Source organism: Lepidochelys olivacea (assembly GCF_965140295.1).
Source record: "Lepidochelys olivacea isolate rLepOli2 genome assembly, chromosome: 3".
NCBI classification, from domain to species: Eukaryota; Metazoa; Chordata; order Testudines; family Cheloniidae; genus Lepidochelys; species Lepidochelys olivacea.
Genome location: NC_140413.1, coordinates 588,590 through 616,123, shown reverse-complemented (window position 1 = coordinate 616,123; position 27,534 = coordinate 588,590). Strand labels below are relative to the sequence as shown.

The following is a 27,534-nucleotide window of genomic DNA, read 5'->3' as shown; positions in this document are numbered from 1 at the left end:
TGTAATTGAATGGGACTCTTTCTCATTTGACTGTTTCTCATCAGATCCTGCCTGTATTTTATTATCCTCCATCCTCTCCTCCTTACTAGGACATAGAAAATCTCCATTAATAGATCCTCCCCTAAGGGATGCCTCTGTCTGAACCACGTGCTCCTCTGCACCTGTCGGCTTTTCCCCAGCCCTTAGTTTAAAAACTGCTCTACGACATTTTTAATTTTAAGTGCCAGCAATCTGGTTCCAGTTTGGTTTAGGTGGAACCCATCCCTCCTGTATAAGCTCCTCCTCTCCCAAAAGCTTTCCCAGTTCCTAATAAATCTAAAGCCCTCCTCCCTACACCATCATCTTATCCATGCACTGAGACCCTGCAGCTCTGCTTGTTTAACTGGCCCTGCGCGTGGAACAGGGAGCATTTCAGAGAATGCTCCAATGGAAGTCCTGGATTTCAATCTCGTACCCAGCAGCCTAAATTTCGCCTCCAGGACCTCTCTCCTATCCTTCCCTATGTCATGGGTACCTACATGTACCACGACCACTGGCTCCTCCCCAGCACTACACATAATCCATCCAGATGTCTGGAGAGATACACAACCTTGGCAGGCAGGCAGGTCACCATGTGGTTCTCCTGGTCATCGCAAACCCAGCTATCTGTGTTTCTAATGATTGAATCCCCCATTACTATTACCTGTCTCTTACTAATAAATGGAATTCCCTCCCCTGGGGTTGGAAGGGACCTCAGGAGATCATCAAAGCAGGACCAATCCCCCATTTTTTGCCCCCGATCCCTAAATGGCCCCCTCTAGGATTGAACTCACAACCCTGGGTTTGGCAGGCCAATGCTCAAACCACTGAGCTATCCCTCCCCCCCAGTGCGAAAGGATACCACAACATCATCTGGAAGGAGGGTCCCAACTAAGGGATCATTTCTGTCTGCTCCATTTGGATGTTTTCCTTCCCTGAGACTTTCATCCTCCTCAACAGCACAGCGGCTGCCAGACTGGGGGTGAGACTGCTCTACTGGGTCCTGGAAAGTCTCCTCTATGTACCTCTCTGTCTCCCTTAGCTCCTCCAGTTCAGCCACTCTGCTCTCTGAAGCCCGTATACAGTCTTTTAGGGCCAGGAGCTCCTTGCACCGAATGCACGCATATGACAACTGCTCATAACCCAGGTAACCATACATGCTGCATTGTGTGCAATAAACTGGGTAGCCCCCACTCTGTGGCTGAACTTCTGCCTGCTTTCTCTTTTTACTCCTGCGGCTTGTTCCTTTGTTGATGTATTGTTTTTAACAGGGGGTGTTTTTGGTTTTAAGTTTAAAGAATGTTAAGTGTCTCTAGCCCCACCTCACACAACCCATCTAAACTCCCTTGCAAAGCTCCCCTGTTAGCTGCTCCAGTTGAGGAGTTTTGGCACCAAACAGCTCCCCCTGTGAGCCTGGGAACTGCATCACAAACCCAGGAGAGAAAAGATGGTTACTCACCTTTGTAACTGTTGTTCTTCAAGATGTGTTGCTCATATCCATTCCGATTAGGTGTGCGCACGCCGCGTGCAAGGCCGTCGGATCATTTTTACCTTAGCAACACCCGGTGGGTCGGCTGTGGAGCCCCCTGGAGTGGCACCTTCATGGCACTGGATATATACCCCAGCCAACCCAGCGCCCCCTCAGTTCCTTCTTGCCGGCTACTCCGACAGAGGGGAAGGAGAGCGGGTTTGGAATGGAGATGAGCAACACATCTCAAAGAACAAGAGTTACAAAGGTGAGTAACTGTCTTTTCTTCTTCGAGTGCTTGCTCATATCGATTTCAATTAGGTGATTTCCAAGCCTTACCTAGGTGGTGAGGTCGGAGTGAAGTACCGTAGATTGTAGGACCGCTCTACCAAACGCCGCATCGTCTCTGGCTTGCCGGACGATGGCACAGTGAAAGGCAAAGGTAGGTACTGAAGACCAGGTAGCAGCTCTGCAGATCCCTGGATTGGAACCTGGGCCAGGAAAGCCGCTGAGGAGGCCTGAGCCCTTGTAGTGTGAGCGGTGAGGGGCGGGGTCGGAGCACCAGCAAGACCATAGCAAGCACGGATACAGGAGGTGATCCAAGAGGAGATCCGCTGGGAGGAGACTGGGAGGCCCTTCATCCGGTCTGCCACTGCAGCGAAGAGCTGGGTTGTTTTCCTGAACAGCTTTGTACGCTCAGAAGGCAAGGGCCCTATGAACATCGAGGGAGTGTAGCCGTTGTTCCTGACGAGTAGCATGCGGTTTTGGATAAAAAAGCGGGAGGAAAATGTCCTGGCTGATATGAAAGGTCGATACTATCTTGGGAAGAAAGGCCGGGTGGGGTCGTAGCTGCACCTTGTCCTTATGGAAGATCGTGTACGGTGGTTCCGATGTAAGAGCTTTGAGCTCAGACATGCCTCACCAACGTGATAGCGACGAGGCCCACCGTTTTTCAAGAGAGGTATAGGAGGGAACAGGTGGCCAACAGCTTGAACGGGGGCCCCATAAGTCTGGAGAGGACGAGGTTAAGGTCCCATGTAGGGACTGGCTGCCGTACCTGCGGGTAGAGACGATCCAGGCCCTTAAGAAACCTACCGACCACGGGGTTGGAGAAGACAGATCGGCCATTCGCTCCCAGGTGGAAAGCCGAGATGGCCGCCAGGTGAACTCTGATGGATATCGCCAGGCCCTGCTGTTTCAGGCTCAGGAGACAGTCCAAAATGAGAGGCATGGACGCTTGGAGGGGGGAGCCGTGCCGCGGTGAGAGCACCAGCAGGAGAATCGCTTCCACTTAGCCATATATGTGGCCCGAGTGGAAGGTTTCCTGCTACCCAACAGAACCTGTTGCACCAAATGAGAACAGAGGAGCTCTGAGAGCTCAGCCATGCAGCATCCATGCTGTGAGGTGGAGGGATCGTAGCTCGGGGTGACAGAGGCAGCCGTGACCTAAGTGATCAGGTCTGGGAAAAGGGGCAGTGGCATTGGGGCATCCACGGAGATCTCCAACAGCGTGGTGTACCAGTGCTGTCTGGGCCAGGCCGGGACGACCAGAATCAGCGGAGTCCTGTCCTTGTGCACTCTGAGCAGGACCTTCTGTACCAGGGGAAATGCGGGAAAGGCGTAAAACAATCGGCTCATCCAAGGGAGTAGGAAGGCGTCTGTGAGAGACCCCGGGGAGCGGCCTCGGAGGAAGCAGAAAGCCGGGCATTTCCGGTTGCTGAGGGAGGCAAACAGGTCGATCTGGGGAAACCCGCACTTTAGGAAGATGGGGTGGATGACATCTGGTCGAAGCGACCACTTGTGGGAGTGGAAGAACCTGCTGAGGTGTTCTGGACCCCTGGGAGAAAAGACGCCACCAGGTGAATGGAGTGGGCTATGCAGAATTCCCACAGTCGGATGGCCTCCTGACAGAGGGGGGAGGAACAGGCCCCCCCTTGCTTGTTGATGTAGAACATGGCCGTGGTGTTGTCTGTGAGGACCGCCACGCAACGACCCTGCAACTGTTCCCAAAAGGCTTGACACTCAAGACGCACCGCCATCAGCTCCCGTACGTTGATATGGAGAGAGAGCTCGGATGGGGCCCATAGACCCTGCGTCTGGATGTCCCCGAGATTGGCGCCCCATCCCAGGGCTGATGAGTCTGTGATGAGGGACAAGGAGGGCTGAGAGCTGTGAAAAGAGGCTCCTTTGCATACTGCCCTGGGGTCTAGCCACCAGCGGAGAGAGGCCAGGACCTTTCCTGGGACTGTGACCACCAGGTTCAGGCTGTCTCGAGCTGGGCGATAGATTGATGACAGCCAGGCTTGAAGTGGGTGGAGCCATAGTCTGGCATGTCTGGTCACGTATGTGCAGGAAGCCATGTGCCCTAGAAGACTCAAGCATGTTCTTGCTGTCAAGGCTGGGAAGCTCTGAAGGCTCCGGATGAGGCCCAACAAAGCTTGGAAACAAGTGTTCAGCAGGAGGGCTTGGGCCCGCACGGAGTCTAAGACCACCCCGATGAATTCTCGGGCAACAAAAATGATTAGGGGACTGGAACACATGAGTTATGAGGAGAGGCTGAGGGAGCTGGGATTGTTTAGCCTGCAGAAGAGAAGAATGAGGGGGGATTTGATAGCTGCTTTCAACTACCTGAAAGGGGGTTCCAAAGAGGATGGCTCTAGACTGTTCTCAATGGTAGCAGATGACAGAACGAGGAGTAATGGTCTCAAGTTGCAGTGGGGGAGGTTTAGATTGGATATTAGGAAAAACTTTTTCACTAAGAGGGTGGTGAAACACTGGAATGCGTTACCTAGGGAGGTGGTAGAATCTCCTTCCTTAGAGGTTTTTAAGGTCAGGCTTGACAAAGCCCTGGCTGGGATGATTTAACTGGGAATTGGTCCTGCTTTGAGCAGGGGGTTGGACTAGATGACCTTCTGGGGTCCCTTCCAACCCTGATATTCTATGATTCTATGATTCTATGAATTCTAATCTCTAGGTTGGCTCTAGAGTCAACTTCGCCACATTGAGGAGGAGGCCTAATCGACAAAACGTGTCCGTGACCAGTTGAAGGTGGGACTGCACCTGTTCTTTGGTGTGGCCTCGGATGAGCCAGTTGTTGACATACGGGTGTACCTGTATCCGTCTCCGATGAAGGAAGGCTGCCACAACTGCCATACATTTGGTGAACACCAGGGTGGGGCATGGAAAGACCGAATGGAAGAACTGTGAACTGATAGTGCTCGCGGTTGACCACAAAGCGGAGGAAGTGTCTGTGCGCTGGATGGATCGCTATGTGGAAATACGTGTCCTTCATGTCGAGGGCGGCGTACCTGTCTCCAGGGAAGGTATATTGGTGCCCAAGGAGACCATGCGGAACTTCAATCTTACCATGAATTTGTTGAGTCCGCACAGGTCCAGGATAGGCCGAAGCCCACCCTTTGCCTTGGGGATTAGGAAGTAACAGGAGTAGAAACCCCTGCCCCATAGCTCCCTTGGAACCTCCTCGATCGTCTCCATGGCAAGGAGCATCTGAACCTCCTGAATGAGGAGCTGCTTGTGAGAGGGGTCCCTGAAGAGGGATGGGGAGGGAGGGTGGGGAGAAAGAAAATTAGAGAGAGTATCCCCTTTCCACTGTGCAAAGAACCCAGCGGTCCATGGTTATGAGGGACCAAGCATGGTGGAAATGGGATAAATGATTCAGGAAGGGTGGGGTAGGATACTGAACAAGGTCCAGCACATTGTCCTCGGGCGTCCCTTCAAAAGTTTTGTTTAGGACCTGCCGAGAGCTTGGATGGGCCCTGGCTCTGCCCGGACTGGTGGTTGGAGAGTTTCCTCCTGCCACTACGCCGTCTCTTGTAAAAATCCTGCCTCGACTGAGGATGGGGGTAGGGGCGTTGAGGCTGAGGCTTAAAGGGCTTTCGCTGGGTAGCCAATGTGTGCATGCCCTACAATCTCATTATGGCCCTTGAGTCTTTGAAGCCTTGAGTCAGTTTTGTCTGAGAACAGGCCTTCGCCCTCGAAGGGAAGATCCTGCAATGTTTGCTGAAGCTCTGGTGGTAAGCCGGACACTTGCAGCCATGAGATACACCGCATTGCGATCCCTGAAGAGAGGGTCCGAGCAGCGGAGTCCGTGGTGTCCAACAAGGCCTGCAATGAGGTCCGTGCCACTGTTTTGCCCTCTTCCACCAGGACCCCAAATGCCACTCTGGACTCCGAAGGAACCAGCTCTTTGAACTTTAACATGGAGTTCCAAGAGTTATAGTTGTATTGGCTCAGGAGTGCCTGCTGGTTCGCAATCCGGAACTGAAGTCCACCCGAGGAATAGACTTTGCACCCAAATAAATCGAGGCGTTTGGCCTCTTTTGATTTTGGTGCCAAGGCTTGCTGACCATGCCGCTCCCTCTCATTCACTGAGGCCACCACCAGTGAAAAGGGCTGTGGATGCATGTACAAATAGTCATATCCCTTGGAAGGGACGAAGTACTTCCACTCCACCCCTTTAGCAGTCAGAGGAATGGACGCGGGCGTTTGCCAGATTGTTCTGGCCGTGGTCTGGATTGTCCGGATGAGCGGTAGGGCCACCCTAGATGGAGCCTCTGTGGATAAAATGTCAACCACAGGGTCCTCCGCCTCCATAACCTCCTCTGCTTGGACGTTCATATTTCGCACCATTCTACATAAGAGGTGGGTGCGGAGGTCTATTGGAGGGGGACCCAAAATAGCAGTTCCTGCCACTGCCTCGTCAGGTGAGAATGAGGTGGAGACCATGGGAGGAAGAGGATCATCTGAGGCCTCTTGTTGAGCTGGGTCTCGTAGTCCTGAGCCCGCAACCTCAGCGTCCGGACTGGGAACCGGAGTTGGAGAAGGGTCTGGAGCCAGGAAGGACGACACCATAGCCTCCGTGCCCCCAGGAGCAGGACGGCTGCCAGTGGCCTCTGGCACTTGTGGCTCGGAGGGGGCTGAATGAGAAGCCCCAGATGGAGAACACTGGCCTGATGGTATGCCCAAGGCATCCAAAAGGGCCACTGAGTAGACCCTTGAACAGGACCTTGTCCCTGCGCCTGCCAATGAGCAGCCCCTGAGTCCAGGTGGCTGTGATCTAAGTGACGGTGGTCCGAGGGATGCGACCCCGCGTCCGACTCTGTTGAACGAGAGGTGGAATGCGATGGCTACAGTGGTGCCAAGTGGGTCTGCGCCGAGTCACGTCGATGTGATGGAGATCGGTGCTGCGAAGCTGGAGATCAGTGCTGCAAAGGTGGAGAGCGGCGCTGTGACGTTGGGGAACGGTGCCGGGACCTAGACCCGTGCCGGGGTCTGGACCTAGTTCGCAATGATGACCGCCGTCGGGAGTGGCATCTGGACTGGGTTCTGCTCCTGGACGGTGACTGGTGTACGAAGCAGTGCCGAGAATGGTGCCAGGAGTCTGATCGGTGCCGCGAGCATGACTGGCGCCGCGAAGGAGAGCGGTGCCAGGACTGCGAGCGTCACTGGGACTGCAAGTGGCGTTGGGAGTGGGAAGGGTGCCGAGAGCGGGATCGGTGCTGCAGATCAACCGATGGTGTTGACAGGTGGATAAGGGCCGGCTTGCCCGAGGATGGTACCACATGAACAGGAGCCGGTGCCTTGGTCTGCTGAGGGGATGCCGACACTGCCATAGCAATCAGATCCCTGCAGCCGCAAAGGAGTCGGTGGTGACTGGACCTCAACCAGGCTACGAGTCGGGGAGTCCAGTTGCACTGGACTCAGTGGCACCGAAGTCGCTTCTTGTGCCCCTGGTCGCTTCGCTATGGGACGCAGCTCTGAAGGCGGATCCAGGGAAGCTGGTGTCTGCTGGAGTGGGCCCACCCTTTCCGGTCTACGGTGCCGCTTCTGGCCAGGCGAGTGGGAGTGGTGCCAGACCAATGATGTCAGTTGCAGGGCCGGGGAACGCCGGTGCCGCACGTCTCCATCAGAGAACAGTTCCTACTGTTGCCACCGGGGAGCTGCACACCGAAATGCTCAGTGCCAGGTCCTGGCGTGCCGCTGGAGGCTGAGGGCTAAGAGCCGCCTCCATGAGGAGCTGTCTTAAGCGAAAGTCCCACTCCTTCTTAGTCCGGGGCCGAAAACTTTTGCAGATCCTGCACTTCTCTGTCTGATGAGATTCCCCCAGACACTTTAGGCAAGAGTCATGGGGGGGTCACCCGTTGGCATGGGCTTGGAGCAGGAAGCGCAGGGTTTAAAGCCTGGAGCCTTGGGCATGAGCCCAAGCTACCAGCGGGGAGAAGGGAAAAACCCCTTCCAACCCCACTAACTATACTATACTACAATTACAACTATTAAACACTATAACTATAAACTATTAACAAACTGTAGGAAAAAATACTAGGGAGACTGGAGAGCACCAAAGCCGAGCTCCACAGTTCCAGCGACCGTCACGGGCAGTAAGAAGGAACTGAGGTGGCGCTGGGTCGGCTGCGGTATATATCCAGCACCATGAAGGCACCACTCCAGGGGGCTCCACAGCCGACCCACCAAGCGTTGCTAGGGTAAAAATTCTCCGACAGCCATGCACACGGCATGCACACACCTAACTGGAATCAATAGGAGCAAGCACTTGAAGAAGAACTCCCAGTGATCAACAACCCTATGGAACTAATAAGCTACTTAAGAGGGAAAAAGTACAGGTAAGAACAAACAAACCTAACTTCTCACCCCCAGAACGGAGTATTGGAGATTTGCAAGCAGGGGAGGATGAGTCCTCAGCTTCATTCCACAACTGTCCTCCTCACCTTCCTCTCCCCTGCCTTGCTGCCTTCCCCTCCCATTAGTTGCTCTCCTCCAAACAAAACAAATCCCTCCCCCAAGAACCCTGTGGCACTAATCTGGTTTGTGGTGTGTGAGACCCCTTCCTTCACCCTGGGGCTGCTGGGGTTGTCACCACCCAGCACAAGGAGGCCCTGTTTGTGGCTGACCCTTTGACCCCACCACAGATGGTGAATACAGGCTGTGCCATGCCTGCTCCTATTAGCTGCCCCATGCCGGCAGGGAGGGGAGAAAGGAGTGCCAGACAGACCCAGAAAAGGGAGCAGACAATGGCTTAGGACGGTGACCAGCTCTGGGAGAGGAGTTGCTGGAGCTGATGGGCGTGGTCCATTCCAGAAGGACAGTGTCCACCAGAGTCACACACGCACAGCACAATCGGCCACATCTCCGAGAGAGCAACAGCAAAGGAAAAGCCAACACCCCGGCTAGCAGATTTGTCCCTCCACACAGCCCACAGCCCCTCTGCGGGCTGTCTGCCCCAGTGCCCGCCTGTGGCTCTCAGCCTCTCCCACTCCCCTTCAAAGTGGTAGGACTGTGACTACTCAGCACCTTCTAGGGCTTCACGCTACTTGTACCAGCTCCGGACGGGAACCTAGGCATCAAGGGGGTGGCTCAATGTGCAGCTGTGGCCAGGAGAATACACAACACGTTAGGGTGCATGCAGAATGGGCTAGGAAATCGGCAAAGTCGAAAGGTTCAGAGTGGAACTACAAGAGCAATGCAAGGTCTGGGAAAGCTGCCTTCTAGTGACAGACTCAGACTACTGAGTTGAACAAAGAGAGGGTTTGGAGGGGACTTTTATAAGTATCTCAGTGGAGGAGAGTGAGCTTGGAGAAGAGAGTTACTGCACCTCACAGAAAAGGGCAGAATGAGATCCAGTGGCTGGAAGCTCAGGTCGCATGTCTCTTTCTAGCTCAGCCAGGAATCACTGGGTGTCTATGGCTGGTGCGATGCAGGTGGTCAGATCAGATGTAACCAGGGCTGGAGGAAATGCATCCTAGAATACCCAAGGAGCTGACTGAGGAGATAGCTGAGCCATTAGCGATTATCTCTGAAAAGTCATGGGAGATGGGAGAAATTCCAGAAGACTGAAAAAGGGCAAATATAGTGCCCATCTATAAAAAGGGAAGTAAGGACAACCCGGGGAATTACAGACTAGTCACCTTAACATCTGTACCCGGAAAGATAATGGAGCAAGTAATCAAGCAATCAATTTGCAAACACCTAGAAGATGATGAGGTGATAACTAACAGTCCGCATGGATTTGCCAAAAACAAATTGTGTCAAACCAACCTGATAGCTTTCTTTGACAGGGTAACAAGCCTTGAGGATAGGGGGGAAGCAGTAGATGTGGTCTATCTTGACTTTAGTAAGGCTTTTGATACTGTCTCGCATGACCTGCTCATAACTAAACTAGGGAAATACAACCTAGATGGAGCTACTATAAGGTGGGTGCAAAACTGGTTGGAAAATCATTCCCAGAGAGTAGTTATCAGTGGTTCACAGTCATGCTGGAAGGACATAATGAGTGCAGTCCTGCAGGGATTAGTTCTGAGTCCGGTTCTGTTCAATATCTTCATCAATGGTTTAGATAATGGCATAGAGATTACACTTATAACATCTGTGGACAATACCAAGCTGGGAGGGATTGCAAGTGTTTTGGAGGACAGGATTAACATTCAAAATGATCTGGGCAAACCGGAGAATTGGTCTGAAGTAAATAGGATGAAATTCAATAAAGACAAATACAAAGTACTCCACTTACGAAGGAACAATCAGTTGCACACGTACAAAATGGGAAATGACTGCCTAGGAAGGAGTACTGCAGGAAGGGATCTGGGGGTCATAGTGGATCACAAGCTAAATATGAGTCAACAGTGTAACGCTGTTGCAAAAAAAGCGAACATCGTTCTGGGATGTATTAGCAGGAGCATTGTAAGCAAGACACAAGAATTAATTCTTCTGCTCTATTCCACTCTGATTAGGCCTCAACTGGAGTATTGTGTCCAGTTCTGGGCGCCACATTTCAGGAAGGATGTGGACAAATTGGAGAGAGTCCAGAGAAGAGCAACAAAAATGATTAACGGTCTAGAAAACATGACCTATGAGGGAAGATTGAAAAAATTGGGTTTGTTTAGTCTGGAAAAGAGAAGACTGAGAGGGGACACGATAACAGTTTTCAAGTATGTGAAAGGTTGTTACAAGGAGGAGGAAGAAAATTTGTTTTTCTTAACCACTGAGAATAGGGCAAGAAGCAATGGGCTTAAATTGCAGCAAGGGAGGTTTAGGTTGGAGATTAGGAAAAACTTCCTGTCAGGGTGTCTAAGCACTGGAATAAATTGCCTAGGGAGGTTGTGGAATCTCCACTATTGGGGATTTTTAAGAGCCAGTTGGACAAACACCTGTCAGGGATGGTCTAGATAATACTTAGTCCTGCCATGAGTGCAGGGGACTGGACTAGAGACCTCTCAAGGTCCCTTCCAGTTCTATGATCACAACGGTCCCTTTTAGCCTTAAAAATGAATTAATCCATGAACAAGATGTAGAACAATACGCAGAATATTCCAATGCCTTTATATGAATCAACAGTGCAGGCTCATCCGGACACAGCAGTGCTGGTCCCCCATCTCAAAGGGTGTCACAGAGCTCAAGGGAGTTATAACAGAGTGACAGGAATGATCAAGGACCTGGAATAAGTCTGCCACACAGAGAGACTGATAGACTCATAGATATTAAGGTCAGAAGGGACCATTACGATCATCTAGTCTGACCTCCTGCACAATGCAGGCCAGAGAATCTCACCCACCCACTTCTGCAATAAACCTCTCACCTAGGTCTGAGCTATTGAATCATCAAACCTCAAATCATGGTTTAAAGACTTCAAGGTGCAGAGAATCCTCCAGCAAGTGACCCATGCCCCATGCTACAGAGGAAGGCGAAAACCTCCCAGGGCCTCTTCCAATCTGCCCTGGAGGAAAATTCCTTCCCCACCCCAAATATGGCGATCAGCTGAACCCTGATCATGTGGGCAAGGTTCACCAGCCAGATACCTAGGAAAGAATTCTCTGTAGTAACTCAGATCCCACCCCATCACACGCCATTGGACCTATTTACCATGAATAGTTAAAGATCAATTAATTGCCAAAATCATGTTATCCCATCATACCATCTCCTCCATAAACTTACCGAGTTTAATCTTGAAGCCAGATAGGTATTTTGCCCCCACTGCTTCCCTTGGAAGGCTATTCCAAAACTTCACTCCTCTGATGGTTAGAAACCTTCGTCTAATTTCAAGTCTAAACTTCCCGATGGCCAGTTTATATCCATTTGTTCTTGTGTCCACATTGGTACTGAGCTTAAATAATTCCTCTCCCTCTCCATATTTATCCCTCTGATATATTTATAGAGAGCAATCATATCTCCCCTCAACCTTCTTTTGGTTAGGCTAAACAAGCCAAGCTCCTTGAGTCTCCTTTCATAAGACAGGTTTTCCATTCCTCGGATCATCCTAGTAGCCCTTCTCTGTACCTGCTCCAGTTTGAATTCATCCTTTCTAAACATGGGAAACCAGAACTGCACACAGTATTCCAGGTGAGGTCTCACCAGTGCCTTGTATAACGGTACTAACACCTCCTTATCTCTACTGGAAATACCTCACCTGACGCATCCGAAGACCGCATAAGCTTTTTTCACGGCCATACCACATTGGCGGCTCATAGTCATCCCGTGGTCAACCAATACTCCAAGGTCCTTCTCCTCCTCCATTACTTCTAATTGATGCGTCCCCAGCTTATAACTAAAATTCTTGTTATTAATCCCTAAATGCATGACCTTACACTTCTCACTATTAAATTTCATCCTATTACTATTACTCCAGTTTACAAGGTCCTCCTGTATGATATCCCTGTCCTTCTCTAAATTGGCAATACCTCCCAGCTTTGTATCATCCACAAACTTTATTAGCACACTCCCACTTTTTGTGCCGAGGTCAGTAATAAAAAGATTAAATAAGATTGGTCCCAAAACCGATCCTTGAGGAACTCCACTAGTAACCTCCCTCCAGCCTGACAGTTCACCTTTCAGTAGGACCCGCTGTAGTCTCCCTTTTAACCAATTCCTTATCCACCATTCAATTTTCATATTGATCCCCATCTTTTCCAATTTAACTAATAATTCCCCATGTGGCACCGTATCAAACGCCTTACTGAAATCTAGGTCAATTAGATCCACTGCGTTTCCTTTGTCTAAAAAATCTGTTACTTTCTCAAAGAAGGAGATCAGGTTGGTTTGGCACGATCTGCCTTTTGTAAAACCATGGGCTGGGATTGTTACCTTAGAGAGCAGACGATACTAGTGTCTATGGAGAGCTGGGGCACAGCACGGGGGGGTGTGTGTGTAAATCTACAGCGCCCTAGCCTGCCGCGCCCTAACTGGCTGCGTGGACCCTTCCAACAACCCTTACGGCTCGGTCTGCACGTGGAGCTGGGAGCTACTTGCACTAGCCCTCATACAAGGCACTAAACAGCCATGTAGGTCCAGCAGCATGAGCAGCAGCCAGCAGCGGGAGGGCTTAGCTGCCCTGAGTTACAGGCCTGCCTGGAGCCCGGGGCACACACTCAGAACAGCTCGCCTGTGCTGACGCTTGCCGCTCTCCACTCCTGTTGCCAGCAGGCTACTCCACCAGCGCCGGCATGATGTGCCAGCACGCCCAGCTCTACGTGCCAGGGTAGCCTATCCACAGTGTGCGTGGAGCTAGAACGGCAGGGTCCCAGCTCGCTCCGTGGAGACAAGCCCTAAGATACTGCGCGGTCCAGAGAAGGGAGACTGGGAGCATCTCGTCTCCCTACCCCTCAGCATGAGAATGCGGGGACATTCAATGACATCAAAAGGGGGAAAATTCAGAACTGACCCATCTGCCCCACTCCTCTCCCTTACTCTCGTTCTCCCCCTGCGTGCCCCGCAGAGCCTGGGCCCTGGCACTCGGCCTGGCCTGTGCAGCGGTGGTGGGGACAGAGCTGTGAGCGCAGTGCCCAGGGCTGGAGCGGTACCTGCTTGGCAGCGGTCTCCAGGCACTTCTCCCACTGCTCCCGCTCCGCATACATGTCCAGGGCAGCCATGACATCCACCCCCACTAGCTGTGGAACAGGAGAGAGCCACAACACCCTGAGAATGCATTGAGTAGGGGAGATGCCCCCTGGTGTGGGTGCCCAGCCCCCCAGTGCTCCCCAACATGGGTGCCCAGCCCCCTCCAGCAGCACAGCCACCCAGACCCCTTTTCCCCCAGCACGGGTGCCCAGCCCCCCACAGCTCCCCGGCATAGGCACCCAGCTCCCTCCCCCAGCCCCGATGCATCACACCGTTCCCCAGCACAGGCACCTAGCCCTCCACTGCCCCCCAGCACCGGCACCCAGGCACACATACATCACACTGCCCTGCACGTTAGCACCCAGACCCCCAAACAATGCACCACCCCCAGCACAGAATGGCCCTGCCCCCTCACCCAGCTCCATGGGAGGACACCTTGGGCACAGAACGACCCCGGCCCCTCGCCAGCCCCGTGGGAGGGCCCCTTGGGCACAGAATGGCCCCAGCCCCTCGCCAGCCCCGTGGACACTGAACGGCCCCGGTCCGTTGGCTGGCCCCGTGGGAGGGCCCCTTGGGCACAGAACAGCCCCGGCCCCTCGCTGGCCCTGTGGGAGGGCCCCTTGGGCACAGAACAGCCCCGGCCCCTCGCCGGCCCTGTGGGAGGGCCCCTTGGGCACAGAACGGCCCCGGCCCCTTGCTAGCCCTGTGGGAGGGCCCCTTGGGCACAGAATGGCCCCGGCCCCTCACCGGCCCCGTGGGAGGGCCCCTTGGGCACAGAACGACTCCGGCCCCCTGTTCAGCCCCAGACAAAAACATTCTTACTGAATCCACTTTGCCTTGATTCTTTAAATACTCCTTATAGCGCTGGTCCACATACTCCTCCGACCTGCCAGGCAGAAGGAGACTTTGTTAGCAGCCAAACCAAGGGTGCCCTATGGCCACCATGGGGAGGTGCCCAGAGTGGAGCACAGGGGCCCAGCGGGGGTCCCACTGCAGCTGCAGTGACAGGGACAGGGAACAACCCAGCTGGGGTGTGTCTGCCAGGCTCCTGAGAGAAGCAGGACCCTGGAGGAGGAGCAGGCTCTTGGGGCACTTGGGGTGAGGGCAGAAGACACCCCCAATCCGTGGCAGGAGGCTGCGAGGGACAGAGGCAGCTGGGAGTAAGGCAGTAGAAAACTGCGTGCAGGGAGACAGGACCAAGAGCACTCCAGGCGGGAGGGGATGGAGACAGGCAAAAGGGAAGTGGGGGGTAGGACTGTAAGTGCCTTAAGGGCAGTAGTGGGAAATGGGACTGACGGTGACTGGGAGACAGTGGGGGAGGGTGGGAAAGAGGGGAACGTGCAGGGGGCAGTGACGGGGGGACGGGAAAGAGGGGAACCTCCAGGGGGCAGTGACGGGGGGACAGGACGGAGAAGAACCCGCAGGGGGCAGTGACGGGGGGACAGGACGGAGGAGAACCCGCAGGGGGCAGTGACGGGGGGACAGGACGGAGGAGAACCCCCAGGGGGCAGTGATGGGGGGACAGGACGGAGGAGAACCCGCAGTGGGCAGTGACTGGGGGGACAGGACGGAGGAGAACCCGCAGTGGGCAGTGACTGGGGGGACAGGACGGAGGAGAACCCGCAGTGGGCAGTGACGGGGGGACAGTACGGAGGAGAACCCGCAGGGGGCAGTGACGGGGGGACAGGATGGAGGAGAACCCGCAGGGGGCAGTGACGGGGGGACAGTACGGAGGAGAACCCGCAGTGGGCAGTGACTGGGGGACAGTACGGAGGAGAACCCGCAGTGGGCAGTGACTGGGGGACAGTACGGAGGAGAACCCGCAGTGGGCAGTGGCGGGGGTACAGGACGGAGGAGAACCTGCAGGGAGCAGTGGGGAGGACAGGATGGAGGAGAATCTGCAAGGAGCAGTGGGGAGGACAGGATGGAGGAGAACCTGCAAGGGGCAGTGACGGGGTACAGGATGGAGGGGAACCCGCAGTGGGCAGTGGCGGGGGTACAGGACGGAGGAGAACCTGCAGGGAGCAGTGGGGAGGACAGGATGGAGGAGAACCTGCAGGGAGCAGTGGGGAGGACAGGATGGAGGAGAATCTGCAAGGAGCAGTGGGGAGGACAGGATGGAGGAGAACCTGCAAGGGGCAGTGACGGGGTACAGGATGGAGGGGAACCTGCAGGGGGCAGTGGGGAGGACAGGACAGAGGGGAATCTGCAGGGGACAGTCAGGGGAGAGGATGGAGAGGAACCTGCAAGGGGCAGGGGCGAGGACCAGGCCTGAGGGTTACCTGGGGTCGAGCTCCTTGGCCACACGTTTTGCCTTGTTCCATTCTTCACCCTCAATGAAGGCATCGATAGCTTCTCGGATGAGGTCCAGGTTGAGGTAGAGCTCAGCTGCCTGCAGGACCGGAGCAGGGTCACACTTGGGCACTGTCACCTGGGGCTCCAAGGCCAGAGGCCATCTGGACCCACTTCTACAGAACCCATACCATGGGGCCAGAGCCATGACTGCAGCCTCTGGGCACTACTGAAACATGCTCCACAAAATGAGAACATCAGAATGGCCACACTGGGTCAGAGCAATGCTGCATTTAGCCCAGGTCCTGTCTACCGACACAGGCCAATGCCAGAGGCTTCAGGGGGAGTGAATTTTGTATCATTTGCAAATTTGGCCACCTCACTGTTCACCCCCTTTTTCCAGATCATTTATGAACATGCTGAACAGCACTGATCACCAGGGGGGCCCTGCTATTTACCTGTCTCCATTGTGAAGACTGGCCACTAATTCCTACTCTCTGTTTCCTATCTTGTAACCAGTTACTGATCCATGAGAGGACTTTCCCTCTTATCCCATGACTCCTTAGCGCAAGAGCCTCTGGTGTGGGACCTTGTCAAAGACTTTCTGAAAGTCCAAGCACACTATGGTGATTGGATCACCCAATATTTCACTCCCCTAGCCTCAGGACACAGCACCTGCCTCCTTCTCTGGGACAAAATGCCCACTTCCCTTCTTGCCCCCCTGGTCAGCACACAGCGACTGCACAGCCGAGGAACTAGTTGTTCCAGTAATTAATGACTCTCACTGCTAAACATTCACACCTTATTGGCGGTCTGAATTCTTCTAGCTTCAGCTTCCAACCATGGGCTCGCGTTAGCCCTGCCTCTGCTAGACTGAAGAGCACGTTATTAAATGTTTGTTCCCCATGTAGGTACTCACAGACTGTAACCAAGTTACCCCTTCACCTTTCATTCCCCTGACATTAACACCTCTCTTCAGCACCGTGTTGAAAGCACCAGCCCTTACCGTGCTGGACTTCTTCATGGCCACCAGCTGGGGTCCCACCAGACGCATCACCTCCACACTCCGGGGCTGGCCCAAGAATTTAATGGCCAGCTCAGCTGCCTGCAGGACAAAAGGCATCAGCGGTGCAAGGGACAGGAGCTGTCAGAGAAAGGGACCCTTTGGGGAGAGCCGGCCCCTGGCCCCGAGATTTGGGGAGGCCACCTTTGGGGAGAGCCAGGCCTCGGCCCCGAGATTGTGGAGAGAGACCCCGTCACGGAGAGTCCAACCCTGGCCCTGGCCTCAGGCGATGGGGTTGTTCAGGGCACAGCCTTCAATGGGTCACTGGTGCCCAGCTCATCTCTCGGGTCTCAGTCAGCCTGAAGCCCCCAGAGACACTTGGGGGTTGGGCATGGTGTCTCTTTGGGGTGAGGGAGCCAGTGTATGGTGAGGCCCCTGGGGTACCAGTGGAGGGCCAGGGGCTCAGGACTTACCTTCAGCCAGCACTTCTCCACCAGCAGGCTGTTACTGGGATCCTGTACCTTCAGGTAGCAGTCCACGGCCCTGGCGTATTCCCCAGCCTGCTCCCACTGCCGGGCCTGCTCCAGCATGCCCTCCACGCCTCTGCCAGGACCAACACAGGATGTGAGCCCATGCTGGGCACGGGGAGATGGTGCAGGGATCATGGTGGGGCCAGGCCTGGGCATGAGCCCTGCACACAGAGGGGGAGGCAGGTGCAGGGATGGAGAAAGGTTCAGCTGGTCCTGTCTCCTGCCCCCGCCCCGGTGCTTAGGGAGGCAGCAGTGATGGGCTCAGAAGCCCCGCCGCAGGGAGCAGGGAACTCAGCCAAGCTCTGGATGTCCCTGCACTGGCTCAGCCCAATGCCCCCAGCTGAACAGCCTTGGCCTACCTGGTACCTTTCTTGGCAGCCTCCCTGTCGTACTCCTCCTGCAGTGCCTCCAGCCGGCTGGGGACGTACTCCTTACAGGTCCGCAGGGCATCGCTCCACATGCTGGCCTCCTGCACCAAGCACACCAGGGCCGGAGTGGGGAAGGTCTTTGCTCAGCCTGCTGGGCTCCCAGGCACCCCAGGGCTGATCCAGCCCCCGACCTTCCCGGTCCAGCCCCTCACCGCTACTACCATGGAGGGGACACCATAGCCCCTCCTGATCCCCCACCCCCTCACAGCTACACCTGGGGAGGTGGCACCCACAGCCTCTCCCAATCCAACCCCCCAGTCTCCCACAGCTACTCACAGGACAGGGGTTGTGGGTTCTAGGCCCAGACCCTGAGCTCTCGTGGGGGACGACAGGGGAGGTGGGTCCTCATCCACACACTGAGCTCTCGTATGGGAACGGGGGGTGGGGGTGGGGGGGCACGGGAGGGTCCCCACCCAGACACTGAGCGCTCAGGACGATGATGCAGGGGTTCCCTGCCCAGACACTGAGCTCTCAGGTAGGAATGGGGGTGGGTTCCCCACCCAGACACTGAGCTCTGTGGGGTCAAGCGATGTAACCACTGGCCACACCCACCTTGTAATATTTCACGGCCAGCTCTGGGCGCTGGGCCCGCAGGAGGAAGGCCTCTGCTTTCTGAAATTCCTTCTGCTCAAAGGCGAAGCGAGCCTGCCCCACGAGCACATCAGCCACGCTGTCTGGGTCGTGGGCCTCAGCCACGCGCTGGGCAGCGTCCCAGTTCTGGTTGTGGACAAACCTGGGGAGCCAATGAGACATGCCAGCCTGGGTCCAGCAGATGGGGGCGGGAGGGAGCACGAGATCAACTAGAAAGAAGAGCTGCCAGGCTGGGGTCAGGCAGGGGAGCAAGGCCCCCTGGCCTGGAACCTGGATGCAGTCAGCAGGGGGCACTCACATTAGCACCGCTTCCTTGGGCTTCCCAGCTTTAATGAACTCGGCCTCAGCCTCTTCGAACTTGCCCTAGGACAGAGGAGAGCAATCTGCTTAGGCACTGTGGCCTCCTGCTCCTCCTCGGCCAGGAGGGGCAAGGGCTTCACAGAGCTCCAGACTCCGAACTGCTGCCACGCCACTTCCCTGGGGAGGCGGAAGAACCTGCCTCGTGCAGGCCCCCGGGCAAGCGCTCTGCAGCCTGGACACAGTGCAAGGTCGTACCTCGTCCTCCAGGAACATGGCGTACTTGAAGTGGATCTCGGGTGTCTTCTGCTTCAGCGAGAGCCGAGCCAGTTCGAATGCAAAGTCAAAGACACTGTGATGAGAGGAGAGAGACGGGGTGAGCCAAGCTAGGTCCTGGCTGCGCCCCACGTGGGGCACAGCCTGGCCATGCCTCCCGCACAGCCGACGGGAGGGGAAGGGCTGGTGCTGGCAGGCAGAACCCAGGGCGAGGTGGGAGGCTTGTGAGGGGAGAGCTGGGGCTAGGACCCGGCACAGGAGATGGCTGTGGTGACTGATGGTGCAGGCAGTGAGAGTGGGCAGGGCAGGTGCTGGTGTACAACAGGAGGCAGCCCCAGCAGGTGGTAGCTTGTGGTGCTGCTGGTGAGTTGGCCCCTGGCCCCCGCCCCTGCAGGTGGAAGGTGTGCAAGGCCTCACCTCCCCCAAGCCAAGACGGGAAAAGCTCCTTCCCAGGCCCCCAGGGATGGGAGGGGGGCAGAGGCCACAGCAGCTCCTCCTCAGTCCCTGTGGGATGCAGAGGGCGCCTCCCTCCTGGGGCCTGTAGCGGCTGTGAGTGAAGGGCATTCGCCAGGCCTGGCTTTGCTCTCCCTGTGCCAGGAGGCAAGCTCCTGGCCTCAGGACACTCACCCATTGTCTGCTGCATGGTCGATGGCCATTTCCAGGAGCCCAAACTTATTGAGGAGTTTCACGGCAGCTTCCCCTCCAAGGCTCTTTGCCCACAGATAGGCCACATGCTTGTAGGAATTCGCCCCCCCGTGGGCCTTGGCTACCTGTCCAAAGCAAACAGACCTGAAGGACCAGCTGAGTCTCCCAGGGGGCTCCTTGCTGGAGCAAGCTGAGTCCGTGACTCCCTCCCCAACACAGAGACCCTTCCCCAAGTTACGGCCTCCCTGCGGCTTGGTGAGAAGGAGGCAAGGGCCTGCAGAGGACGGAATGCAGAGACCTCCCTGCCTCCTGCATTGCTCACCCAAGAGGGCAGCAGATGTGGATCCCAGCATGCACTGCTCCATCCTGACCCAAGCACCTCATCCATCATCACACGCGGCTTATGTTCGGACCAGTGGGGAGCAGTGCATGCTGGGACTTGCAGTGCTGCCAGCAACACTGCGGCTAGACACATATGGGGACCTGCTGGTGCCATGCCCTGTCCTCGCTGTTAAAGAGCTGCTGTTACCCTGTACGCTTCCTCCCACATGTCGTTCACTCTGTACATGTTCACTGTGGCCTTCCAGTCCTTGGCTTCCAGGTAGTGGTACTCAGCCTCCTGCAGGCGGCCCTCAGTCTCCAGCTCCTGTAATAGGAGGCGGCGTGTTAGGGAGCGTCTCTAGCCCTCCCGCTGGGATGACAGATCCTTGCCCGAACCCCGACAGCTTTACCTTTCCCAGATGCTGGTGTGTGTCACTCAGCAAGTCCTTGTGGTACTTTGCTACCAGGCGAATCATCTCATCATACATCTTACACTTTTTATACATGGTGATGGCCAGATCAGGTTCCTCCACCGTGATGTACAGCCTGAGAACACAAGCACGGAAATGCTGAGACTGTCGCTGGGCCGGGTCCCGGGACACAGGCGTGGCAGGCGCAGACTCTGTCACTGAGCCGGGCCTCGGGGGTGAGGGATAGCTCAGTGGTTTGAGCATTGGCCTGTTAAATCCAGGGTTGTGAGTTCAATCCTTGAGGGGGCCATTTAGGGATCTGGGGCAAAAATTGGGGATTGGTCCTGCTTGGAGCAGGCGGTTGGACTAGATGACCTCCTGAGGTCCCTTCCAACCCTGATCTTCTATGATTCTATGATTCAGACGCAGACTCTGTTGCTGGGCTGCGCCCAAGAACCCATCTCTTCCCTGGCCAGCTGGAGCAGGGCATGGGCATGGGCTGAATACTCATCAGACAGGAAACGGTGCACGGCATGTTGTGTTGATGAACGGTGTGGGACTATGTGCTGTGGAGATGCACAGCTCCATGTAACCTACCCACACAGGGGATGACAGGACCACCTTCTCATCCTGTCCCTACCGGTCTGCCTCTGCTGTCCCCTGGAGGGACCCTCCTGGGTCTCTGGGGCCCAGTCATGCCTTCGCCTCCCTGCTGAGGCTGCCAGCAGTCCCGGTGGTTGATGACGGCTTGGTGATGTGGACCCCAGCTCACCTCGCTTAGGCCACTGAAGAGTTTATGTCACTACTGCCCTGGGATCGACTGGACCTGGTGATGTACACAGGAATGGCCCAGTATCCCATTTCCCACCACACCCTCAGCAGTCCTGTCCTGGGCTGACCAGAGCCAGTGCCCGTAGAGGAGAAAGGCCTTGTATTGCATTCCTAATCCCCAAGCCAGCCAGTCCACTCAAGCTGGGATAAGATAGGAGCTGGCGCTCACTGGAGGGAAAAGGCCCCGACCACCCTCCTGAGCCAGCTGCTGGATCTGGTCCAGCTCCTCTCTGCCCATGTGCAAACAGATGCACAAACTATACAACTGCTCCACCCCTAGGAATCCTTCCTGGCGTCTCAGCTGGAGGTTGCCAGTGGCTTGGCGCCACCCTGCAGAATTCCCCACTGGGTTGGTGAACTTCTGGCCTCTCTCGTGTACCCAGAGGACTGTCAGGCTCCCCCTGCTTGTTTTTTATAACAGAAATCTCAGTCCCAGTTCCTCTCCTTTTGCGGGAGGGCTGTGTGGATGGTGGGAGAGCAGGTGCCAGAGATCAAACCCCACGCTCGCTGAGGGGACAGCTTTAGCTAGACCAAGCACTTGGGAGAGAAGAGCCAGTGTCCCTTCAGAAGGGCTGAGAAAGGTCTCATCATTCTCTGCTCCTCCAAGGAGCCCTCCACAGAACCAGGAGAGAGAGGGTGGGGTGTTCCTGACTGGTCCCAGAGCGGGAAAGGAGACTTGGTTTGGGGGGAAACCCAGAAAAATCCCACTGGCTGCTGCAGTTAAGAAAAATGGAAGAGAGAAATCTGGAAAAGTAACTGCAGCACCTTGGCCCATGGCAAGGCCAGCACATTCTGCCCCCGCACAGGGAAGAGTCCTTTCTCCTTGCCCTGGGGAGACATGCTGCATGGCCTCATAGGGCCTCCCCAGAAACCGGGAGTGGCAGCAGTGAGGCTCAGAGCTGGGCAAGGAATGGTTACAGGTGGCACACAGGGGAACACCCAGCCCAGCCACTAGCCTCACACAGCTGGGGAGAAGTTAGGACAGGACAGCCTGGCAGGGTTGCCTGGGGCTACAGAGGCATGTGAGATGACTCAAGGGCCACGTGGCTGAGCAATGACATGTGACCTGCAGGGGGTTTCTATTCCTCACCCTCAGCCTGGAACTCTCCTCTAGTCCCAGGAAAGTGCCTTTGTCCTCCCATCATAAAACCAACCTCACAGCAAGACTCCTAAGGCACATTCTTGACAGGCCTGGCTGGGGACTGGACTCTGGAGAGACTCAGCCCTGCCCTGCTCCAAGTCCCATGGGCCACTACCGAGGCCTAGCCCCCCACTCATGGTGTCCAGGCAGACACTCACCGCTCTGCTTCTTTGTATTTGCCCTGCTTCTCCATCTCTTGAGCCTGGGTGATGTAGAGCACGGACACATCTTCCTGCCTCATGCACTTGGTCGCCAGCTGCAGGGAGACACGAAACAGGTTCCAGCCTCCTACCCAGCAACCTCAGCGTAAAGGGGATAATGAGAATTTGGGGAGAGAGCTGCAACCCCCTCACAGATCTGCTCTGGCTCCCTTCTGAGCTAGCCAGGCAGGCCACGGCATAAAAGCAGCCATTCCCCCCAGGAATACCAGGTGGGCGTGTGATGGGCTCAGCTCAGAAGCCCTAGACACTGATTCCAGGCACCCACTGAGCACTCTGCACATGCTGGTGCCCATGGCCAATCTCGCTGGTCTCCATTTTGGATGGTTTGGAGACAGACACCGACCCCTTTCTGGGGAGCAGATGCTGCATCCACCGCAGACTGAGGGCACTTGGTCATGCAGCTCAGTGAGAGCGGGGCTGAGCCTGGGGGTTGCCCAGTCCTTTTGAGAGATGCTGTTATTCAGGCCAGAGCCGGAAATGGAGGGAGACACAGAGCGGGCACAGGGTGCAGTCGCCTGTCCCATTCTGTGACTGGGAGCTCACGGCTCCCGCCTGCAACGACCCTTTGGGAACACAGCTCTACCTGCAGGCTGCTGAGCCCAGGGCACTAGGACCTCCTGGTATGGAGACAGTTACTGCTTTGGAAGGTGGCAGCAGGGCCCAAGAGACTCAGCCACTCTCAGCCTCTATCCCTACCTTGTGTGCCTGCTCCCAGAGCCCCGCCTGCGTATACATGTCAATAGCGTCCTTGGGCCGATCTCCTTTGATGTACAGCTCCTCTGCGATCTGTGGGGAACAGGACAGCAGGTGAGCCACCTCTGGCCGTTGTGGGGCTGGGAGATGCTGGGAGCTGGCATCTCACCTGGTACTCCTGCAAGGTTGCGTAGTGCTGGGCAATCCTGGGGTAGTACTTGACTGCTATCCTTTTCTCTTGTGAATCCAGAATGTAAATGGCCTTCTTCCACTGCCGGGCCCCAATGGCTGCCTCAATGGCCTTGATGGCGCACCTAGAGCCGCAAGGGGCAGAGATCCTTAGCAGGCCAGGGAGATCAGATCCGGCTGAGCTCTGCTCACGTTAGGGACAGGTAGCGAGACTGGGAACTGTGTGAGGAGACAACGAAGCAGCCTCGCTGCTCGGGTCACCTGCATGGATGTCTCCACAGGGGACTGGGGAGCAAGGAGGGTCAGGGAGAATGGCTGGCAAGGAGAGGAAGGTGTCACGAGGCCTGGCACATGGAGGAGAGAAAGTTCACCAGCACCTTAGAGAAACGGCCTAGCACAGGCTCTGGGCACCTCCCGCAGATCACGAGGGAACGGCAGTTTAGGCTCCGAGCCTAGGCTCCAGTTTCCCCATCACAAAACCACCATACACTGTGGCACAAGAGGGTACGATCAGCATCCCAAGCTGGGATAGCAGAGGGCTGTGGGCACCAGCAGACCTGGGTGTGAGGGAGGGAAGAGAGCTCAGTGCTGGGATAGCAAAGGTCTCTGGGCACTGGCAGGGCTGGGTGCGAGGGAGGGAGGGAGCCCAGGGCTGGGATAGCAGAGGGCTCTGGGCACCGGCAGACCTGGGTGTGAGGGAGGGAGAGAGCTCAGGGCTGGGATAGCAAAGGTCTCTGGGCACCAGCAGGGCAGGGCGCGAGGGAGGGAGGGAGGGAGCCCAGGGCTGGGATAGCAGGGGCCTGTGGGTCTGGCCTGCGGGGCACCAGCAGAGCTGGGGAGGGGAGGGCTGGTGTGCTCCACGCCAGCCACATGTCAGTAGGGTTCAGCTTGCCCACTCGTGTAAGGAGACTCACCCAAGTCATTGCTTTCTGAACTGCGCAGCTGCCATGGCAATGCTCCAGCCTGGCCTTACCTGGCTTCAATGTAATGGTTAATGGCAGCATCCAGCTGCTTCTGCTGCACCAGGTGATCTCCCCAGGCCTCCTCCAGCTTCAGCACCTCTGCAGGGAAGGCCACACGAGCGAGCTCCACCGCTGCGAGGAAGAGGAACATGTCACAGTGGCCACCAGCTGGGGAGAGGACGCTGACATGGCAGTACTGAAGACAGGCCCTGGGAGGCGTGGGGCTGATTCGAGTGGCGCCTGGCCTCCTGCTGGCTGATAAGCCCAGGAGGAACCTGCCCTGGGGCCATGAGTGGCTACAGGAGAGGGGAACTCGGGACTGGAAGGGATGGCCTGGGGCACCGAGTCCAGTGCCCGCTTTGCAGGCAGCCTCACCAGGCAATCCTAGTCCTCAGCTCATGGAGCTCCAGCTCAGAACTAGAGCTGTTGACTGAGGTTGGAAGACAGGGAGCAGTGACACACAGCCAGGTCCTCTGGGTTCTGGGGCAGCCGCTTGTGCAGCAAAGGACAGGGCATCCCTGCATCCCAGCAAGAGGCATTGGGGGTGCTCACACCAAGAAAGGGGGACGGAGACCACGATACCTTTCAGGAAGGCGCAGCCCTTGCGGTAACACTCCAGAGCCTTCTGGGGGTTCTTGATCATCTCAAACAGGTCTCCAGCCTAACACACACAGGCTGTCAGACAGGCTGCAGAGCTGCTGGCCCACCTGCCACAGGTCACACCAGGCCAGGGGCCGGTACCAGAGCTCCCAAGCCCCTGCTGCTGCCCCAGCCATGTACCCTGCCAGCCCCAGGGCCAGTCCCAGTCCCAGTCCAGAGCCCCAGGCCCACCCCACAAGCCATGCACCCTGCTAGCCCCAAGGCTGGGGTCCTGGAGCCTCCTGTTCCAAGCCCTCGATCTCTAGGGCGCAGGTATCTGGAGCTCTGTGCAAGTGAGGCTCCAACTCTCCTGGGGTGGGGGACAAGGGGAGTATGGGGGTAAGGCTGTTACTCTGTGAGAGTGGAGGCCATGTATGAGTGATGCTGGGGAGGGATGAGGCTCTAACCCTCGGGGTGGAGTTGGGGCAAGGCTCTGACCTGGGGGAGTGGGGTTGGGGAAGGGGAGAGGCTCTGACCTGGGGGTTGGGGGAAGGGGGAGGCTCTCACCTGCTCATACAGCTCCCCTTTGATCAGCGCGGTGGTGATTCGGTTGATGACATCCCCATTGGCCAGGAGCTGGTCCCTGGCCATGGCCAGCCGAGCGGCTCGGGCTGGCAGCCCAGCCCTCAGGTACAGGCCCACGGCGGCCAGGGGCTCCCCTTGGCTCTCCTGCACCTCCCCAGCCTTCTCCTCCTGCTGCGTGTCCAGCAGCCACTGGTAATAGCCCCGGCGCAGCTTCTCCAGCGCCGGGTGCCCCTGGTGTGGGTGGGTGGGTGGGTGGGTGAGGGGCAGCGTCTGTCAGCATCCCCCAGCCCGGCCCCACCCCTCCTGCAGGCTTCTCCCAGTGCCAGGCACAGACGCCGGCCAGAGCCCCCCAGAAACCTTGATGGGCCCCCACGTTCCCCTCCACTCCACCCCACAGCGCCCCCTGAGCTCCCCTCCCCACCCCTCTGCCCCAGTGCCCCCTGAATTCCCCTTCTCCCGCTCTGCTCCACAGCGTCCTCTGAGCTCCTCCCCCGCTGCTCCACCCCACAGTGCCTCCTGAGCTCCCCTCCCCTCCACCCCACAGTGCCCCTTGAGCCCCTCCCCTCCCCTCTGCCCCAGTGTCCCGAGTTCCCCTGTGCTCCACTCAACAGTGCCTTCTGAGCCCCTCTTCCCCCTGCTCTGCCCCACAGTGTCCCCTGAACTCCCTTTCCCTCTGCTCAGCCCCACAGCACCCCGAGCTCCCCTCCCACTCTGCTCCACCCCACAGCAGCCCCTGAGCTTCTCTCCTGCTCCGCTCAGCCCCACATGCATCCCTCCCCCAGCCTTGTGTCCCTCCATGAGCCCCTCTCAGTTCCATCCCCCAGCTGCACGGCCCAGCAGGATGCCCTGCCTTTCCTCCCAGGCCGCCTCACCTGCCAAGCCCACAGTCCCCAGGCCTGCCACAGACCCGTGTACCCTCCCAGCCTGCCTGACAGAGCTGCAGGAATCCTCCTTCCTCACCCCGTCCCTGGCGCCACGGCCAAGCCCCTCATTCACCCCCTGCCCTGTCCCTCCATTCCCTTCTGCAGCTCTGCGCACACGTGGTGCGATGACTCCCTCTCCCCCCTTCTCTACAGCAGAGGCCTTGCCCAGGCTGGGAGCCCCCAGGCACCTGCCCTCTCAGCCATCTGGCGCTGAACTGGCTCATCCGAGTCCTACTGGGAGCCTCCCAGGCAGGTGCAGGCTTCCCGTGACAGAATCCACACTCGGGCATTATCCCCCCAGCGGCAGATGGAGTACCCCAGCAGGGCCCAGTCCACAGGCAAGGGAGGGCAAAGCGCAGTATACACCGTACCTTGGCCTCTGCCACCACAATGCACTCATCCCACATGTGCAGCTCCTGGTACATTTCCATGGCCTCCTCCACTGCGTTCTGGGCACAGAGAGCAGAGCGTTACTATGGGGTGGGCTTCCTTCTCTGCTGACTCGGCACCCTGAGCCTGAGGAACACCCTGCCACATGGGGTTAGCTCCCAAAATGAGGCCAGGCAGGAAACTCATTCAGCTAATGAGTCTGGAAGGCTGGGCAGCAGGATAAACCTCACAGCCAATAAATGAGCCCCCCGCACCTCAGGGAAACCTCGCTCCCACTGAGAAGAACCATGAGAATGATTAAAGGGTTAGAAAACCTGCCTCACAGTGACAGACTCCGGGAGCTCAAGGTGAAAGGGTGACTTGGTCACAGTCTCTAAACACCTACATGGGGAACAAATATTTAACAACAGGCTCTTTGGTCTAACAGAGACAGGGCTAACACAATCCAGTGGCTGGAAGTTAAAGCTACACAAATTCAGACTGGAAATAATGTGCAAATTTTTAACAGTGAGAGTAATTAGCCATGGGAACAATTTATGAAGGGCTGTGGTGGATTCTTTAAATCAAGACTGGATGTTTTCCTAAAAGCTCTGCTCTAGGAAATATTGTGGGGCAGGTCTCTGGCCTGTGTTCTACAGGAGGTCAGACTAGATGATCACAATGGTCCCTTCTCTAGGGAACTATGAGCCCCACCACACTGCAGGGCAAACCTCACAGCCAGTTGTGGAGTGGTTATACAGTTCCTGGTCCCAAGGGTCACCAGACAGGACCAGGATGGAGCTTAAGAAATGTAGGAAGGAGGGAGTTCTCTAGACACTGCTTAAGGCTTGGTGCTCTGTGCTTATGTCCTCACACCACAGGGTGTCAGCAGCGGGA

The 27,534-nt window shown here is 56.5% G+C and overlaps 1 protein-coding gene across 4 annotated transcripts in view; it reads right to left on the bottom strand.

Moving 5' to 3' along the window:
- Positions 1-27,534, bottom strand: part of IFT172 (intraflagellar transport 172) — a 149,256-nt gene that overhangs the window by 20,236 nt on the left and 101,486 nt on the right. For all 4 annotated transcript variants that reach the window (XR_014710812.1, XM_084623126.1, XM_084623125.1 and 1 more), the window contains 19 exons: positions 26,640-26,717; positions 25,328-25,576; positions 24,764-24,842; positions 24,193-24,313; positions 23,200-23,344; positions 23,034-23,123; positions 22,275-22,372; positions 20,145-20,280; positions 19,943-20,059; positions 19,396-19,538; positions 18,751-18,844; positions 18,494-18,558; positions 18,157-18,337; positions 17,536-17,645; positions 17,120-17,249; positions 16,650-16,748; positions 15,634-15,743; positions 14,174-14,237; positions 13,315-13,401 (listed from right to left, as the gene is read on the bottom strand). Coding sequence is in view for 3 of the 4 variants with exons in the window: in XM_084623126.1 (XP_084479252.1) it covers positions 13,315-13,401; positions 14,174-14,237; positions 15,634-15,743; positions 16,650-16,748; positions 17,120-17,249; positions 17,536-17,645; positions 18,157-18,337; positions 18,494-18,558; positions 18,751-18,844; positions 19,396-19,538; positions 19,943-20,059; positions 20,145-20,280; positions 22,275-22,372; positions 23,034-23,123; positions 23,200-23,344; positions 24,193-24,313; positions 24,764-24,842; positions 25,328-25,576; positions 26,640-26,717 (2,196 nt within the window). In the remaining variant the exon portion in view is untranslated. The remainder of the gene's footprint in view (positions 1-13,314; positions 13,402-14,173; positions 14,238-15,633; positions 15,744-16,649; positions 16,749-17,119; positions 17,250-17,535; positions 17,646-18,156; positions 18,338-18,493; positions 18,559-18,750; positions 18,845-19,395; positions 19,539-19,942; positions 20,060-20,144; positions 20,281-22,274; positions 22,373-23,033; positions 23,124-23,199; positions 23,345-24,192; positions 24,314-24,763; positions 24,843-25,327; positions 25,577-26,639; positions 26,718-27,534) is intronic.